The sequence below is a fragment of the Myxine glutinosa genome, chromosome 1, assembly GCF_964187855.1.
Source record: "Myxine glutinosa chromosome 1, kmMyxGlut1.1, whole genome shotgun sequence".
NCBI classification, from domain to species: Eukaryota; Metazoa; Chordata; class Myxini; order Myxiniformes; family Myxinidae; genus Myxine; species Myxine glutinosa.
The window spans coordinates 18,007,179-18,025,159 of NC_136261.1; the positions used below are offsets into that span (position 1 = coordinate 18,007,179).

The following is a 17,981-nucleotide window of genomic DNA, read 5'->3' on the forward strand; positions in this document are numbered from 1 at the left end:
AAATTATTCATCTTTTCAAATTTAGGAATATCATTTAAAGTCATCGGAAACTTTAGATCTTTCGTATTTAATGTATTCTCATATTTTTTATAATGAGATACTCTTTCATCATGAAAATGTGGAGGATGTAAGTGTGCTAAAATAGACCAGAGAAAACATTTATTGTCTTTATTTTTGATATTGATAACTGCTTTTCTATTTTTGATAACACTGGGTAAATCAATGTAAGAAGAAGCTTTTAGAGGATCTGATTTAAGAATATGAATGTCTATGTAAATAATTTTTCCTATATTGAATCCACTTCCTACGATTGAATTATCCACATCTTGCTCTTGTTTAATAAGTTCATCATAGACTCCTGATGTTTTAAAATCTTGATATGAAGATATAAAGTGTGGCTCAGTTCTCATGTATGGTGCATCTATAACTCCTTCATCCTTTGTCATTTCTAATTTTACTCCCATATAAAATTTAAGTGGTTTCATTTCCTTTAGTGTTTTTTCAATCAACGTTTGAACAGCAGGTTTAACTATTTCTACAGCATCAACTATAGACTCTGGTTCAGGAGGTTTGAAGTTAAAGACTCTTATTTTAATATGTCCTTTGAATGCTCCATCAGAGTTTTTAGTTGTGATAAAATTTGATAAATGTAGATTTGTTTTAAGATGTATTTTGAAGCCTTTCTTGAGGATATTTTTATTACATGTAGAACAGTGTTTTGTTTCAGGTGGAAGAGGGGAAAGTTTGTTTAAAATGTTGTATGTATGTTTTGCGGTGAGAATATGTTGTTTATAATATTTTACTTCCTTCTCGCAAGTATCACAATAAACCATATTTATAGCGTGAGAAAACGTGGTGTTTTATATATATCACTGTGCTTAAAATAAAACACTTTTGAGCTTTACAGCTCCGTTTTATATATATCGCTGTGCTTAAACTAAAACACTTTTTCACTCAGAATCATCTAAGTCATAACTATCACATGAATACTCAGAATCATACTCAGAGTCATCAATAAAGCTACTCTCATAACTATCATTTGAGCACAAACTATTAGTATCATAACTATCATCTGTGTTCAATGAAATACTATCATCACCATCGTCCAAGTTCAATGAAATACTATCATCACTTATCGTCTGAGTTCAATGAAATAGTAAAATCTTCACTGCTGTATTGACTCATATTTAATTAGCAAGAAAAATATTCCCATCAATATCTATATACTTTCTTTCATTAACAGATTCAATCTCTACAATTTTTATATCAAAAGTTATCTTTAAATAATCTCTAACTATCATAGAACGAAATGACATTTCACCAGAAATATTAACATCATTCATTTTACTTAGATCTACACCCTTTGGATTATTAAAGAAAATACAAATGTCTCCTCTAGAATTATTAATGGTCTTATCATTCTTTTTCAAAGTATCGTGGTCAATCACTTTTTCAAGCTTTGAATAAATTGCCAGGAGTAGAGGAGAAACTTTTGTTAGATTTACTTTAATGGATGTCTTTCCAGGTATAGTTAGAGCTCTTCCTTTAAATGAAATAGAGGGGCTCATGTTATTTTCCATAACTGGTTTTACCCAAAAATTTCCATATTTATCTTTGTTCAATTTAACATCTTTGACATATTTTTCTATATCTTCCACCGAAGTAGAGATTGATTGAAATTTGTCTTTTGTGCTTTGAAACATTGTATTTATTAATGAATAAACTTGCGTTTAGTTTAAGTAAAAATTTACCACATAAATATGATAAGTTCTGAAGGATATTTAGAATTTCCAGACTCTCCATATGATAAATTAGAGAATTGTCCGGCTTGTGATAGAGTGGGGCTTAATGATGAGGATTCATATAAACAATGTTTATTCTGTGATTATATTCTAATTAATGATAATAAGAAATATAAAAAAACATATAACTCTTTTAAATTAGAACCAAAAATGAATTACTTTACAAGATTAATAAGAGAGATGAATGTTAAGCATTATGGTGATAATACACCATTTCTTACAAGGAAAGAGACTCTTTGTATTGAGGAAATGTATAAGGGTTTAATGATATTTATTATTCAAAATAATTTTAATGGAAATGTTAATACAAGATACTACATAAATAAAATAATGAATTATTTTGAAATTAAACCAGAACTCAGGATAAAATATAGAGTTTCTAAAATAGCTCAAAAAAAGTTGGATGACTTGTTTTCCAAATATATAAATGAATGATTTTTTACCCGTTTGGGAAAATAAGATAAAATTTAATAACCATAAAAACATTCCAAATTCATTGAGATGTCTAATAGTTGGTTCAAGCGGATGTGGGAAAACCTGTTTACTTTTAAAGATGCTCCTTGGTCCTAATTTTTTAGATTATGATAATTTAATAATTTTTACAAAGTCAAGTTTTCAACCCGAGTATCAACTACTCTCACAGGGTTTTAATGCAGGTCTTAAAAAGGAAGACATTATCGGTTTATTTAAACTTCAAAACAAACTGAATGATTATAATATTGAAGATATAATACAATTATTTTGTGATACACAGAAATCAAAATCGAAACCCATAACTTGTATTCTCAGTGATAATACGGATGATATACCTTCACCTCAAGATTTAGATAAATCAAAAAAGAACCTCGTCATCTTTGATGATTGTGTTAATGAGAGAAACCAAACAGTAATGGATAGCTACTATACAAGAGGGAGACATTCTTCTTGTAATTGTATATATCTTAGTCAATCATATTTTCAACTCCCTCGACGCTCAATAAGAAACAATGCCAATACTTTTATTTTATTTAAGTTAAATTCAATAGATGTAAATAATTTTTGGAGAGATAATTGCTCTACGTTATGTAGTAAAAAAGAATTTGAAAATTATATGAAACACACGATTGGAAAATATAAATATATTGTTGTGAAACAAGATGAGATACTAAATGATATTTTTCAATAAATAAATACAGAAAATGAATACTGAAGAAAGAGAAAGAAAGTTTAAGGAACATCAACAATTAGTTTCAAAAGTTGTTAAACAACAGGAAGAGATAAAGAAGAAACGGAGACAGAAACTAACTGGTGAAGAAGCCTTTGAAAGAAAACAAGAGAAATTCTTTAAACCACTTTTGAAAACTCAACACTCACCTACAGTACCCACGGTAGAATTTACTCCGAAAAAACTTCAAATGCTCAAAGATTTTAGTCAGATAACAAAACAAGAACTTGGTGAATTAGAATATGATGACGAGGGATTATTTCGGAAACTTGAGGAGGTAAATCAACCCCCTAATTATGTTGTGGAAGCTCTTCAAAACAATGAATATTCGGCGGGTTCAAAAACCAGAGCAGGTCTCATTCCAACAGAAGAACCAGCAGTGTTTCATCTTGTGGAAGAAAAGGTATTGATATTTAATGATGAATTGATGTTCTTGAGTTCTACTCAACCAAATGTTAAATTAACTCCAAGATTAATGTTTCTTCTAACAAACCCCGGATTCAGCGGTTCAAAATATTTTGAGGAACCACTTGATATGGAAAGAGAGGAAGATAGGGTATATATTGAGTTGTTAAATGCACTTGATTATGGAGTTTCTGTTGCTGGTAAAAGTAAGAAGAATGAGAAGGAGAAACATATTATTGATGCTTTAAGTAAGCTTGGTTCGGGTGTTAGTTTTCTTCCAAATGACCCATCACAATTAGTTAATAGGCTATTATTGTTGTTAGTAGTAAGAAGGCTGGAAACAACAATTGTTTTAATGAATCCTCAGCCATTTTAGATCAGTTGATGAACATGAAAATAATTAATAAATGTCAATACAAAGATATTTTATTAGATATTAAATAAGATGAGAAGCACAATTCTTAGTTTTAATTTCACAACGAGCGATTACACAGCTTCATTCCCTTACCCACTACAACTTGACCCCCTTACCTCATATGAGGCATCTTTATTGTCGATGGAAACTTATAATACCTTGTTTAATATCACAGAGAAAAACAACAAGTTTAGTTATAATCCAGGAAGTGGATATAAAACTATAACCGTTTCACCTGGAGCTTACGAGATTTCTCAAATATCTTCAGAAGTCTCTCGCCTTATGAAAGAAAAAGGTGATGAACCAAAAAATATTGTAATAGATATTCAAAAACACACTTCAAAATCAACTATTAAACTTAAAAATAATTATAAAGTTGATTTCACGATTGAAAATTCGTTTAGAGAGCTATTGGGTTTCTCTTCAAAAAAGATTGAAAATAACGGGACGTTTTACAGTGATAATGTTATCCAAATATCCTCCGGTATAAATTCAGTATTAATTCATTGTGATTTGATTGATGGTGCTTATAACGATGGAATAAGAACAAATACAATATTTTCATTCAGTGCATACTCAACCCCGATTGGTTATAAATTTAATATGGAACCAAAAAATCTTGTCTATTTACCTGTGTCAGGAAAAACCATATACAGAGTAAATTTTAGGATAACCGACCAAGATAATCGTATGATATCCTTTAATGATGAAATTATATCCATCAGAATTCACCTACGTGAAGTTTTTCAATAAATAAATAATGGTTATTGTGAGAAAACACGAGTTGGGAAAATATAAAATAATTACAGGGGAGGGCATGTTCCTTTCACCAGACTATACAAGGTATGTGGGTAGAGGATACTATAAACCTAAGAGACAACGAGGTGTAGGTCATCAATTTCGAAATAAAGGAGATGGGATAATTGATACTCTAATGGGTATTGGTTCAACCATCCTTAAACATAAAGACCTAATTGGTTCAACTGCTTCTGCCGTGGGCTCCGTTGCGGGTGCTATAAAGAGTATAAAAGATGCTCAAAAGGAGTCTCATAAATTACAAGCAATCAAAGAAATAAAAAAAGGTAAAACTCAACTATCTTCACAAGAACGACAAAAAATCATTAAAATACTTGGGTCAGGGTTTCAACAATTTTAATGCTATATAAATACAAGTATGGAAGCGATTGATAGTATCTATGATTTGGATGATACGATTATCATTTCAAACTCCACTAAAAAGGAAGACTATTTTAAGGTAAATGCTATAACAGGAACAGACTGGAATTCAAACGGAACAAAAAGTTTTGAAATAAATAATCAACAAACTTACTTGAATATAGCTGATAGTTTCTTGCTGTGTAAATTTAAATTCACTAAGGCTGCGAATAATACTAATGCTACACTCGTAAATGATTTCTTCTGGAAAATGTTTGACAGTGTCCGCCTGTATATTGGAACACAAGAGGTTGAAGCGGTTGATTATGTCTCTGCTACATCTGAAATGATGAAATTTACACTATATTCGTTTAGTGATAGAATGGGTAAGGGAGCTGTTGAAGGTTTTATTCCTGATATGTCAACGGGTACAAACGCAGACCCTGGTTATAGTCAAAGGAAGTCAATGTATAATGATGAAACAAAAGCAGTGAATAGTTTTACCGTAGCAGTACCTCTTAAAGGTATATTTGGATTTTGCGATTATGATAAAGTTTTGTATGGTCTTAAAATTAGATTTCAACTACAAAGGAATGATAATGTAAATAGGTTGCTTTTTGGGGATGAAAATGCTTTTGGAGACAACAATAAATTTGTTATTAATGATTTGTGTTGGTATATCAGTGAATATACTCCTAATCTTAAAACGGAAGAGATGTTAAATAGAAGACTTAACTCAAAGAAACCGCTAAATGTATCATACCTTAAAAGAAGATGTCAACACGTTAAACTGGAACACACTACCTACACTTGGAATTTAGGTGTTCTTCAAGGAAAGCCACGATACCTCTGGCTCATTTTTAAAAAACCAGATGGAGAGGACGGTACTAATAAGAATAATGCCCTGAGTGATAATGCAAAGGTGAAACAACTTCGGGTTTCTCTTGATGGCACATTTTATCCGCGAGATAGATTGGAAATTGATTGGGAAAAAAATGATTATGCGGAAGCCTACAAGTCCTACCAAAAGGTGTGTGAAAGTAATGGTAATAATGATCCTATTTTGGATATGGTTGCGTTTCAAAAACTTTATACAATCTACGCAATTGACCTGAGTTCTCAAAAGGAAACTATAAAGTCTAATCGAGTGGATACTTCTCTATACATTGAAAGAGGGGAGAGTGAAGAGGTTAATGCATATTGTTTGCTTTTGGAGGAAACAGAATTACAGATTAATACAGATAATGGTGTTATGATTAATATCACATAGGTTTTTTCTCATAAATAAATGGTTGGGGTATATGTTAATCAAATCAATCTTAATAAATTAACATCTTGTATTCAAAATCAAAAGCCTTGTATTATTAATGTTAATACAATTCAAAGAAAAGGAGCTGTAAGAATTGATGTTTTACTCACACACACACAAGTAAAAACACTAAATGATGTTGGATCACTTAAAATTAAAATGACGAAACCTATGTTAAAGAAATATTCAATAGACGAGTCAAGAGGAGGATTTCTCCCGTTTCTAATTCCTTTATTTGCTGGTTTAAGTGCGGCGGGAGCATTGACTGGTGGTATTTCAGCAGCGGTAAAAACTGCTAACGAAAGGAAGGCACAACTAAAAGCTCAAAAAGAATTGGAAAGACATAACAAGGAGTTGGAGAAACAAATTAGTGGAAGTGGTGTAATTGTAGATTTTGCTCAAAAACTTGAAAGTCTACCTGATAAAGCTAGATTGTTGGTTGGAGATATGCTTTCCTCTATCGCTCAAGCGGGTGTTAAACTAACTAAACGGGGTAATGGATTGTATCTTTCTCATAAATAAATGGATAAATGGTTTAAACAATTTGGAAAGAATACAACGTCAAATATAGAACTAGCTAAGTATTGTAAAACACTAAAAATTGATAATGTGGTTATTTGTATGAGAGATGAATTAACACATATAAATAAGAATACAAAGAATATTATTATGAATTTAGACACACAGAATGGTTCTCATTGGGTTTGTATTCATAATAGTCAGGATAAATATTATTTTGATAGTTATGGTATGCCACCACCTGTTGAAGTAATACAATTCTTACAGAATGGTGTTTATCAAACATTCCAAGTTCAAGAAATTAATTCTAAATGTTGTGGCCAATTATGTTTATATGTATTATTTCAACTCAACAATAATGAAAATTTTTATGATATCATTTTTTATCTAATATAAATGACCTATGTTGGAAAAGATGGTTCTATCTTTGGAAAATCCTCTCAGGATATTGATTTATCAAATTATTATACAAAGGCACAGGCTGAACGACAAAAATATAGTGTAAGTAAAAATATTAATATGAAGAATACTTATAAATTAATCAATTATCCAAACCCTACAGATGCGAATGACTTGATTAGATTCAGTGATTTATCACAATATATATCTTTAAAGAAAACAGCACGTTTTGTGAAACAAGTAAAATTTACAACCACAACACCTGGTTATACTGACCATACACCTTTCCTCATTGAATTTAACTACCTGCTTACAATTAAATTTTATAAAGAAGGACATTTAGTTAATATGCGAATTAATAAATGGGGGTATGATATGCCTGATTTAGGGTATAATTGGTCTTTTTCAATAAACATAGAAGACCTACATGATTTAAATCAGTCTCGTAAAGAAGAATATTATCCACTTGGTGAAGATAAGGATTTATGTGGAAGTACAATTAGTAAACAACAAATACGTGATTTTAAGAAAATAAAAATATATGATAGTATAGCGATGGTTCGCATGACAAAGAAGGAAGGTAATGAGATAAGGATAGAAAGCCGAGGAATACAAACCGATTTGGTAGTGGGAAGATGGGGTGGTATTACCTGTCATAATATTAATCTCACATATATTTCTGATACATAAATGGCAGGAAGAAGACTACAAGAGAATTATAATTTTTGTATTCAAGGATACCTACAAGAAAAGGGTGCTCGGTATTACATACCTTATGATTTGGAGCATATACATGGGAATTTTGTCATAAAAAACTGGCCTTATACTGATATTGTTAAACCCACAAATAGAGACTTGTTTAAAATATTAAATAAAAATGAACTTCTCAAAGTTATGAAATATAAAACTCTTTTAGAAATCGTCAACAAATCTTATTGGTATCCTATTATGAGAAAAATAATTATAGATACAAGAATATCTCAAAATCCAGATGAGTATATGTATAATATTCTTTGGGGTTCAAACTCAAGGGTAGCAAGGGATGAGGAAGGAGTTGAAGAAGAGAAGGAGGAAAGAGAGAAAAAGGAGAAGGAGGAAAGGGAGAGGGAGGAGAAGGAGGAGAGGGAGAAAAAGGAGGAGAAGGAGGAGAGGGAGAAAAAGGAGAAGGAGGAAAGGGAGAAAAGGGAGAAGGAGGAAAGGGAGAAAAGGGAGAAAAAGGAGAAGGAGGAGAGGGAGAAAATGGAGGAGGAGGAGAGGGAGCAAAGAGAGAGGGAGGAAAAATATAAAAAGATGGAAATCATTGAGATTCATAAAAGATTGAGTGTATTAAAGCAAATAAATCAATCTCAACGCACCGAAGAGGAAATTAAAGAATTAACAACTCTTACGAAGATAATGGTTTCAAAAATAAGAACGTCAATGTCTTCAATTTCAGAGATTTAAACGAGAAAGTGGTGAAGAAGAAGAAGAAGAAGAAGGAAAAGATTATGTGATTGATGATGTTGGTGTCATTGACTTTAGTTAGTTTTTATTTGTAAATAAATGGAGGAGAGAGTGAAGGCATTCCTTAGGATTCTTTATGTTTTAAAAATAAAGATTGAAATGTATATGTTGAAAACCAAAAAGGTTTTGATACTCTGTCGGAATTTTTCTGATAAATAAATATGAGTTATTGTCTCAAATGTAAAAAGAAAACTAAATCTAAAAATATCTCTTATGTTAAAGCTAAAAATAATAGAGTTTATCAAAAAGGAATATGTCAAGTATGTGGCTCTAAAAAGTGCCAATTCATCTCTCCTAAAAGAGGAGGAGACATACAAAAGTTTCTGTCAGGAAGTAAATTTACAACAACTGGAATTCCAGGGGAATTACACCTTCCAGGGTATTCTTTCTGTGGTCCAGGAACAAACTTGGATAAAAGATTAGATGAGGCTGACAATCCTAAACCTTGGTCTAAACCTACAAATAGGGTTGACGAAGTGTGTATGAAGCATGATATTGCTTATGGGAAAACCACTACGTTGACTGAAAAACATAAAGCCGACAGCGAAATGTTGTATAATTTGTCTTTGATACAAAATCCAACGTTGAGAGAGAAAGTTGATAGGTTTATTGTGAGAAATTTGATAAATGCTAAATTGAAACTTGGTCTTGGTTATTCCTCAAAAAACTATTAGGCTCTAATGATGTCATCAAGACTGAGGAGCTTTTGGCTGAAGAATTACACAAACCTATAATCACAAAGTTTAAAAGAAGGAAGGTTTATTCTAAATACACCGACCACATATGGTCCGCTGATTTAATTGAATTGAATAATGACAGGGGATACAGGTATGCTTTAACCGTTATTGATTTGAGGAGTAGATTTGCCTGGGTTGTCCCTTTAAAAAATAAAAGGGGTGATACTTTAATGTTAGCCTTTAAGCTAATATTTGATCGGGATAAAAGGAAACCAAAGAAGTTATGGACTGATGAGGGAACAGAGTTCTATAACAAAATATTCATGAAATTTCTTAAGGGGAAGGGTATTAAATTATACAGCACCTTTAATGAAGGAAAGGCAGTTGTTATTGAGCGTTTTAATCGTACTTTGAAAGAGAAATTATATAAAAAATTCACACAACTCGGTTCTCAAAAATGGGTGTATTTAATTCAGGATATTGTAGATGATTACAACAATACAGTTCATTCATCAACAAAATCAAAACCATCAGAAACATTTACAAAATTAGAATATGAAAAGGAGATTAATTTGAGAAAGCCCAAGTTCAAAGTTGGTGATATTGTAAGGATATACAAATGGAAAAGCCATTTTGAGAAAGGTTATACACAAAAATGGACTAATGAATTATTTATAATCGTTGATGTAATGGATACAGTCCCTTGGACCTACAAATTAAATGATATAAATCGAGAAGAAATCTTGGGTTCATTTTACTCGCAAGAATTACAAAAAACAAAGCTAATAATTCATTAAACAACATTTCTATTCACCCCACCCAGATTAGCTAATTTAATTAGTGGTAATAAAAAAAAATTTAAATAAATTAAAATCATAAGCCACACCCACACAGACCACGCCCACACAGACCCCGCCCACACAGACCCCGCCCACACAGACCCCGCCCACACAGACCACACCCATCATCCCCCACCCTCCGTGCACCCCCACCCTTGACCCTTCACCCCCCTCATCCCACCCCCACCTTCCCCACACACACAAGGGGAGGGGAGGGGTGGGATGAGGGGGGTGAAGGGTCTTTGGCAGGGGTGCACCTCCCCGTTCCCTCCTTTATTCTCTTTTTGTAATTAATAATTAAATAATTGTAAACAAAACAAATATATATAAATATTGAAAACATTAAAATCTTTATATTATTAAAACATTTTTCTTGAGGTATACATTCAACTTCTCCCCAGCATAAGTCATCAATTTCTTCCCAGCACAAGTCAAAGGTTGGTTCAGCAGATGTCTTCAGGTTTTGAATCTCTTTCTATTAAAGACAAGAGGGGAGAGATATTTATTTCATATTTATGTTCCATGTCAAAGCGTCTTGAAAAGCGCTATACAAAATAAATGTATTATTATTATTATTATTAATATAGGGTCGGATGCCCTTCCTGACACCAACCCTGAATCACCTCTTACGATGCGCAGGGATATGGTGTACCTATTATAAACGGTGAACCACACACACGTACACACATGCTTACCTCGAAAAAATCCAGCTTAGCGTCAAGATCGTTGAGTTGAAAATGTAGAGGTTCACAGGTTGGTAGGAAATAACCACTCCTTGGGGAATCAAAATCATCCCACTCAAAATTTTGGTCTTCGAGGTTAATACTGCAAACAAAATAAGGAGAAATTACTATTATATGCTGAAGTAAGCCTGACAAAACATCACACACACGCACACACACACACACACACACATTCACAGATACATACACACACACACACACACACATACACACACACATACACACACATACACACACACACACACATACACACACACACACACACACACACAATCTCATTTTTTCATTTCTGTTCCTCACAATTCGATCTCTCTATTTTAATCACAGACACACATGCACACACATACACATACACACACACACATGCACACACACATGCACACACCTCTCGTTTTTTATTTTCTATCATACCTTTCACGTGAATTTTCTAAGAACGGTGAAACATTGAATTCATTCTGAGCCCACCATCTCGGAGGTAGGTTATTCAAACCCGTATTCAGTTCGTTGTGGAACTCTTGAGAAACAACTTGAAATTCTGCCAGGATATTTACAATATTTGAATTGCTGCAATGAATAGGAAAAATAAATTATTAGTTGTATAATTAATCACATACAAAGCTCTCATTAACAGTGTTTAATACCAAATGAACTTACCAATGTCCTGGCGAGTATTCTTCATCAGAGGAAAGACTGGAATAAGACAAGCTCATCTTCGTTCACAATGTTTAAATGTCCCATTCGGAGACCTCTCTTTTTATAATGAACAAAATGTATTTCGGGGAACTGAAGTGCTTGTCAGCTTTTGGAAACTGAGGGCGTGTGTTTGTGAAAAACAGGAAACAAGACAAAGAGAATTCCTTGGAAGTTATCCAAGTGAAACAACGTCATTTCTCAAGGTATGTGGTTCGAGTGAGCATGAGCCTAACAGTGAGCTATTAATTAGAAAAGGTTCGAGTGGTATATAAATGGAAAACAAAATGAATGTAAAAAATATCAAATAAGTATAATTGAAAAGGCAACTGGTAAAAAAGTTCACAAAACAAATAAGAGAATTAATTTAAATACCGGTGAGTTGGATGAGACGGTGAGGAGAGTTGTAGGAGAATTAAATTATTTCCCACGCATAAACAAATATTTGTAGGGTCGTTGTTTGAGTGGGTTATATTCACCAGATGATATTAAGAGTAAAAGGTTAAAAGGTCCATAAGGTCAGAAGGATCACAGGTGTTTAAGTGGTCTAATGAATAAGGATAACATGTCAAAAGGTTAGAAGGTTCGTAAAGAACAGGGTGAGAGAAATATAGGTGTTTAGGGGCAATGAGGGAGGGAAAGAATTAATATGGAAGTGAATGGGTCAATGTTTGAGTGGGTCAAAGATTAATCTGCCAGATGATATGTAGAAGAAGGATGATAGGTCTATAAGAGAAAACAAATATTTGTAGTGTTTGAGTGGTCTAATGAACAACATTAAGGATAGGTACTACAGACAAAAGGTTCATAAAGATGAGGGTGGGAGAAATAGAGGTGTTTATGATTTTTGAAAAAGACAAGGGGGTAAATGACATTAGATAGGGATTTCCCATGTTAAACGGAGGTGTCCCAGAAGCAACATTATTACACTACTCACAGGGTATTTAGAAAAATAAAACTTTGTGTTAACGTCTGTGTAGACGGACCTTAATATGAGTCTATTATTTCGTAAAACTGTGATTATTTTGTAAATAAAGCACTAATTAGCATACTAGTATACCATAGACACATGTAATCATGTTATGAATAGTTCTATCATGATCTATGCCCTTCAAAACATGGGTCTAGACACCTTCATTTTTCAATTATCTGCAATATTGGCTGAGATATGTCAAAAATCGTTTTTTTGATAATGGCAGCAGTAATTTGCATAAAAATGGTATGTGGGACATTGTTTCAGCTTGGGGCCATAGCTAGTCATTTTCTACACATTTTTTCCAATCTAGAAACACTGATTAGAAGTATATCTCCGGGGGGTGCAGGGGGACCTAGTCTTCCTACTAGACTAGTTAGTTTTGTCATAATTTGCTTCATTGCAACAAATCCTTTTCCCGAGTTTGTATCCACAAAGTCACGTGACACACTCCATGCATCCAAAGGAATTCCATCCCGCTCGACATGGAGCTCCTTTGATGTTAATACCCTGACCGAGCACACATCGCGATTATTACAATTATTAAATGATATTCCCACCGTCTAACAACAAACACTATGGGCGTCCCTGATTCTCTTCCTTCTCTCTATCCCTCCATGATCTATTTCTTCCCACACCGACATGTCCTCCTCCCTCCCCCACCTTCCCAAGGCATCCACGTCCCTCTCTCTCTCTCACACGCGTCAAATCGCGCTTTTCTCTTGCGCTGACACTCATCCCGGCTTTTACCGCCTAATGCCGCAACTGTAGCTCCTCTCAATCTCCCCCTCTCTTTGGTCCTTTCTCCCAATCTCTCGCTTTCTCTTCCTCCTTTTCTCGCCTTTTCTCCCATCCTCGCCCTCCCATGCTCTTACTGTAAGATCTTTCTCTTTTCTTCCTCATTATTTACTTCTCCCGCCTTCACTCTGTCCGACGAGATGGCGGAGAGATGGCACTTTTATCTTCGAGCTGCCTTGTCCCGGTTCAATTGTCACACTGATACGTCACAAAGGTTTGCGTCCGTCGGATGGACGTTATAAAGCTCCGGACCCGTCTAGTTGGGGGACGTTATAAAGATCCCATGGTGTTCTTCAATGGTAGGTAAGTTATCGCCGGCGTCCTGAACAAATTCCAAATCCCTGCTCCAATTGATCACTCCAGCAAAAAAGCCCTTTAGGACAAACTATATATATATATATATATATATATATATATATATATATATATATATATATATTGTTGCGAATATGGAATTTGGCCTCCATATCCGCTTGTAAATATTCCCCTATTTTTTCCAATACTCCCCAACTTTCCCCAGTCCCCCATTCCCTAGTCCCATTGTCTGTAAACAACACCCATTAGAGCCGATCTTCCCCTTCATCCCCCCATTAAATGTCGTGCCCAGGTCCCCCGCACCACACGTAGACAATTATAGGACATCTTGCTAGTTATTCTTAATCTATGTCAGTTAAGGACTTGTTTCCATTAATTATGACTCTTCGTTGCACCAGAATGTGATGATATGGCACCAGTAGGAGTTTAGGACCTTCCCATACCTCCCCGCATCTCTTCCCATCATCTCAAGCTCCAACAACAACCACAACAACAGCGGCTTTGCGTCCTCACTCCGGCTCGGTTGGCCGCCATTGAACATGTGCTCGACGGGGTTACCCAGAAGGGGGCTCCCTGTCGGCCCCTCGTCAAGGGCGGAGCCGGTAACCCCCGCACCCAATGAGAAGCCATGGGCCGATGCCATATGGGGCGGAGCTAACGAGCGAGGGCGTGACTCCCCGCCGGATATACGCGGCCCCGCGCCGGACGTGACGTCAGATGCGCCCCGAGCTTGGAAGGACAAGACGCCACCCTCCCGAGCGCTGAGCGACCTCCCGGGCATCTCCACCAAAGTCGCGACCCACGAGCGCTGAGCGACCTCCCCGCATCTGCTGGACACCACCGTACGTGATTCTGTCCCGGAGCCAGGTGCACCTGAGCCATCGACTGCCGCTTTCCTTGCCATCAAATCCCGTGTGAGTCAGCGTTGTCCCGTTTATCTGTGGTCTGTCTAGGGTTAATATAAGGTTGTGTCTAAGTGCCCACCTTCCTATGTTTCCCTCTTGTCCCTGTAATCTAACCTTTTCCGCCTTAATATAACCTCCTCCGGAGGTCTTGAGAACTGAACCCCTGGTGTCGTATTGTGTGATTGTAATCCAGCCGGGTGTCTTCTTTTTCTTATTGAGCCAGCATAGCGCGATTAGTCAACCCCGGGTGCAATCGGGGTAACTTGTACGGATACGGCGGCCATCCCGCTCGGCCCACCATACCATCAAAGTCGTATCTGTAACAATTGGTGTCGGGAGTGAGATTCGAGGCCCGACCAAATTTTGAAGAAAAAAAAAAACGAATAGAGGAAAAAAAAAAAATTTGGTCAAAATTTGGAGCGGCCGAAATTTGTATTTGTTTTACGAAACTCGAATTTTGCAAGTCGCGCTATGGCGGATCAAGACGGCTGGGGTCCGGTAGGGGAGAGTGAAGCAGGGTCGATCCAGGACCAAAATGAGGGACAGGAGGAGAGCGAAGCAGTGAGGGCGGCAGGTTCGCAAAATAGCGTGGTCGCGCACGTGGGTGTAGCGGCACCAAATTTAGCCGCGGCCGTGGTCGCGGTAGCCGAACCCGAGATGCCAATGAATTGGAACCTGTTTATGAAACAGATGATGGCCTTTATGGTAAAAACAGACGATAATTTCAAAGGGATGGGAAACCAAATGGGGGTAATGAGGGACGAAGCGAGGGGTACCAGTGAGGGGTTAGACAATAATTTTGAGGAGTTAGACAAGAAATTTGGGAGGTTAGACAATAATTTTGAGGAGTTAGACAAGAAATTTGGGAGGTTAGACAATAATTTTGAGGGGTTAGACAACGGGATAAAAGAAGTGAAAAATGGGTTAATGGGGGTAGAAAATAGAATGGCTGCCCAGGAGAATCAGATAGAGGGAGTGAAAAATGGGTTAGAGGGGTTAGAAAACAGTATGGAAGGCAAATTGAGGGACATGAGGGACCAAGCGGAAAGGGAAGTTAAACAAATGGAGCAGCAGATAGAGGGGGTCAGAATGGGGGTAGAAACCAAACTGGATGCTCACAGGGAGGAAATGGAGCAGATGAGGGTGGCATCTGGGCAGGAGATGCAAGTGATGGGAGAGGAGATTAGAAGAGGTGTGAGTGAGGAGGTCGGAGGAGTGCGCGAGGAGGTGAGGCACTGTAAGGAGCACATGGAGAAGGAGGTGAGAAAGGGGACTGTAAAGTTACAAGGGGGCATAGAGGACCTGACGCAGGAGGTGGAGCAGCTGACGGTGGGACAAACGGAGTTAGTGGAGCAGGTTCAAAGGAACACTGCGGTAATAGGAGGGTTAAAAGCGACACAGAAAGAACTAAAAGACGACTTGGTAGCGACGAAGAGGGAATGTCAGATGGTACGTGAGGGACTGACAACGAGGTTGGACGAGGTGGTAGAGGTAATGGAGACGAAGGACCGGCAGGTGAGGACGCACCTGGAAACGGTCAAGGTAGCCTTAGAGGATGAGCTTGAGGAGACGTACCGGGGAATAAAAGAGGTGAAGCACAAATTAGAAGAAGTGGAAGAAGGGATGAGCGAAATTAAGAAGCGACGGAGAGGGGATAAGAAAGAGATAAAAGAGGAGATAAAAGAATTGGTCCAAAGTCTGTGTTTGGATCGTGATGATGTGCTCATTAACCGGATGAGGGATTCGCAGGTGATGGAGGAGAAGCGAAGAGGAAGAGGACCCGGTGTAAGTGGTGACCAATATGGTCGTGCGTATGATGCGCCAGGTGATTTAAGAGGCTTGGGGGTCGAGATAGACCCGGGTGTTCGTGAGAGGCCATTGGTGAAGTGTGCGACAGGTCTGGTGTGCGAAAGAGGAGGTGTGCAAGAAAGTCCGACTCTGGGGTGTGTGAGGAAAAAGTGTGTACCAAGGAGTGAGTGTGCTGGCGAGAATGAGTCGGTCGTAGCGTGTGTGCGAGGGAGCACATGGAAGCGCGGTGTGGTGAGTGTTACAGAGGGTGTAACGGGAGAGTGTGCGCGAGAAAGGTGTGTGACGGACAGGTGCATGAGGAAAGAGTGCGCTGTCAAAGGCAAGGAAGAATGCACACCTGTGGTGAGTGTTACAGAGGGTGTAACGGGAGAGTGTGCGCGAGAAAGGTGTGTGACGGACAGGTGCATGAGGAAAGAGTGCGCTGTCAAAGGCAAGGAAGAATGCACACCTGTGGTGAGTGTTACAGAGGGTGTAACGGGAGAGTGTGCGCGAGAAAGGTGTGTGACGGACAGGTGCATGAGGAAAGAGTGCGCTGTCAGAAGTAAGGAAGAGTGTCCACCTGTGGTGAGGGTTACAGAGGGTGTAACGGGAGAGTGTGCGCGAGAAAGGTGTGTGACGGGCAGGTGCACGAGGAAAGAGTGCGCTGTCAAGAGTAAGGGTGAGTGCGCTGTCAGGAATGGAGGTGAAAGTAGTGAGAGTGACATGGAGCGTGAGTTAGTTGTGACAGGTGAGCGAGGATGTACACCTGGGATGGAAGGATGCACACCTGGAATGGTAGAGCGTGAGTGGGAATGCACGCTGGAGTTGGTGGTGAGGCACGTGGTTGGGTGTGCGAATGAGAGCACACCTGTGATTGTCACAGAGGAGGTGACCGAGGAGGGGGTGCGAAGCGGTGTATTGGTGAGGTGTGCGACCAACGAATGTGTGCCAAAGTGTTCGGTGGTCAGGTGTGTGACCAAGGCTGTGAGTGGAATGGGTGTACCTGGGTGTGTAAGGAACGGTACAAGGAGAATGGGAACAGCTGCATGTATGAGCAAGGAACGGGCTGCGGGGTGTAAGCATGCAGGTGAAGCATCGACGTTACACGGGTTAAAGGTCAGGTCGACTTTTAGCCGAAGCGGGCCCTCGGTGCGTGCCGGGCTTCGCGTGCCGCGAGAACCAGCGGGGATCCGAGCCACGGCGGGTTCGAAAGGACCGCCGTGCGCGACCCACGCTGGGCCTCGCTTTGAACGGCCGCGTCCGTGCTCCAATAAGCGGAGCAGACAGCCCGATAGAAAGAGTCGTCATGGCGACCACTTTTTGTTGAGGCAGTCCGGCAGGTCGAGATCGGGACATTGGATGGCTCCACGCCGAGATGGTGCGTGGGATCTCGGCCCGGGTAAACCTCCTTCCCTGCACCGAATGCCGGACGCACCCAGCCGCGAGCACAAAATAACCAGCATCCATTGCTTGGCTTTACGAAGCCGGGCTTTGGACAGGAATTGGCGCACCGAGAGGCAGTAGTGAGTAGACTGGGTGATG

The 17,981-nt window shown here is 38.0% G+C and overlaps 1 protein-coding gene across 2 annotated transcripts; it reads right to left on the minus strand.

Moving 5' to 3' along the window:
• Window positions 1–9,836: 9,836 nt before the first annotated feature.
• Window positions 9,837–12,161, minus strand: LOC144893973 (uncharacterized). 2 transcript variants are annotated; one of them, XM_078785315.1, is made up of 4 exons: window positions 11,625–12,161; window positions 11,382–11,505; window positions 10,923–11,052; window positions 9,837–10,702 (listed from the first exon to the last, which is right to left on the minus strand). In XM_078785315.1, the coding sequence occupies exons 1-4, from the start codon at window positions 11,647–11,649 to the stop codon at window positions 10,400–10,402; spliced, it is 582 nt and encodes a 193-aa protein (XP_078641441.1). In that variant the 5' UTR covers window positions 11,650–12,161; the 3' UTR covers window positions 9,837–10,399. The 2 variants fall into 2 exon arrangements, with proteins under 2 accessions (XP_078641441.1, XP_078641383.1); XM_078785257.1 differs by having other exon boundaries at window positions 11,382–11,534.
• Window positions 12,162–17,981: the final 5,820 nt, after the last annotated feature.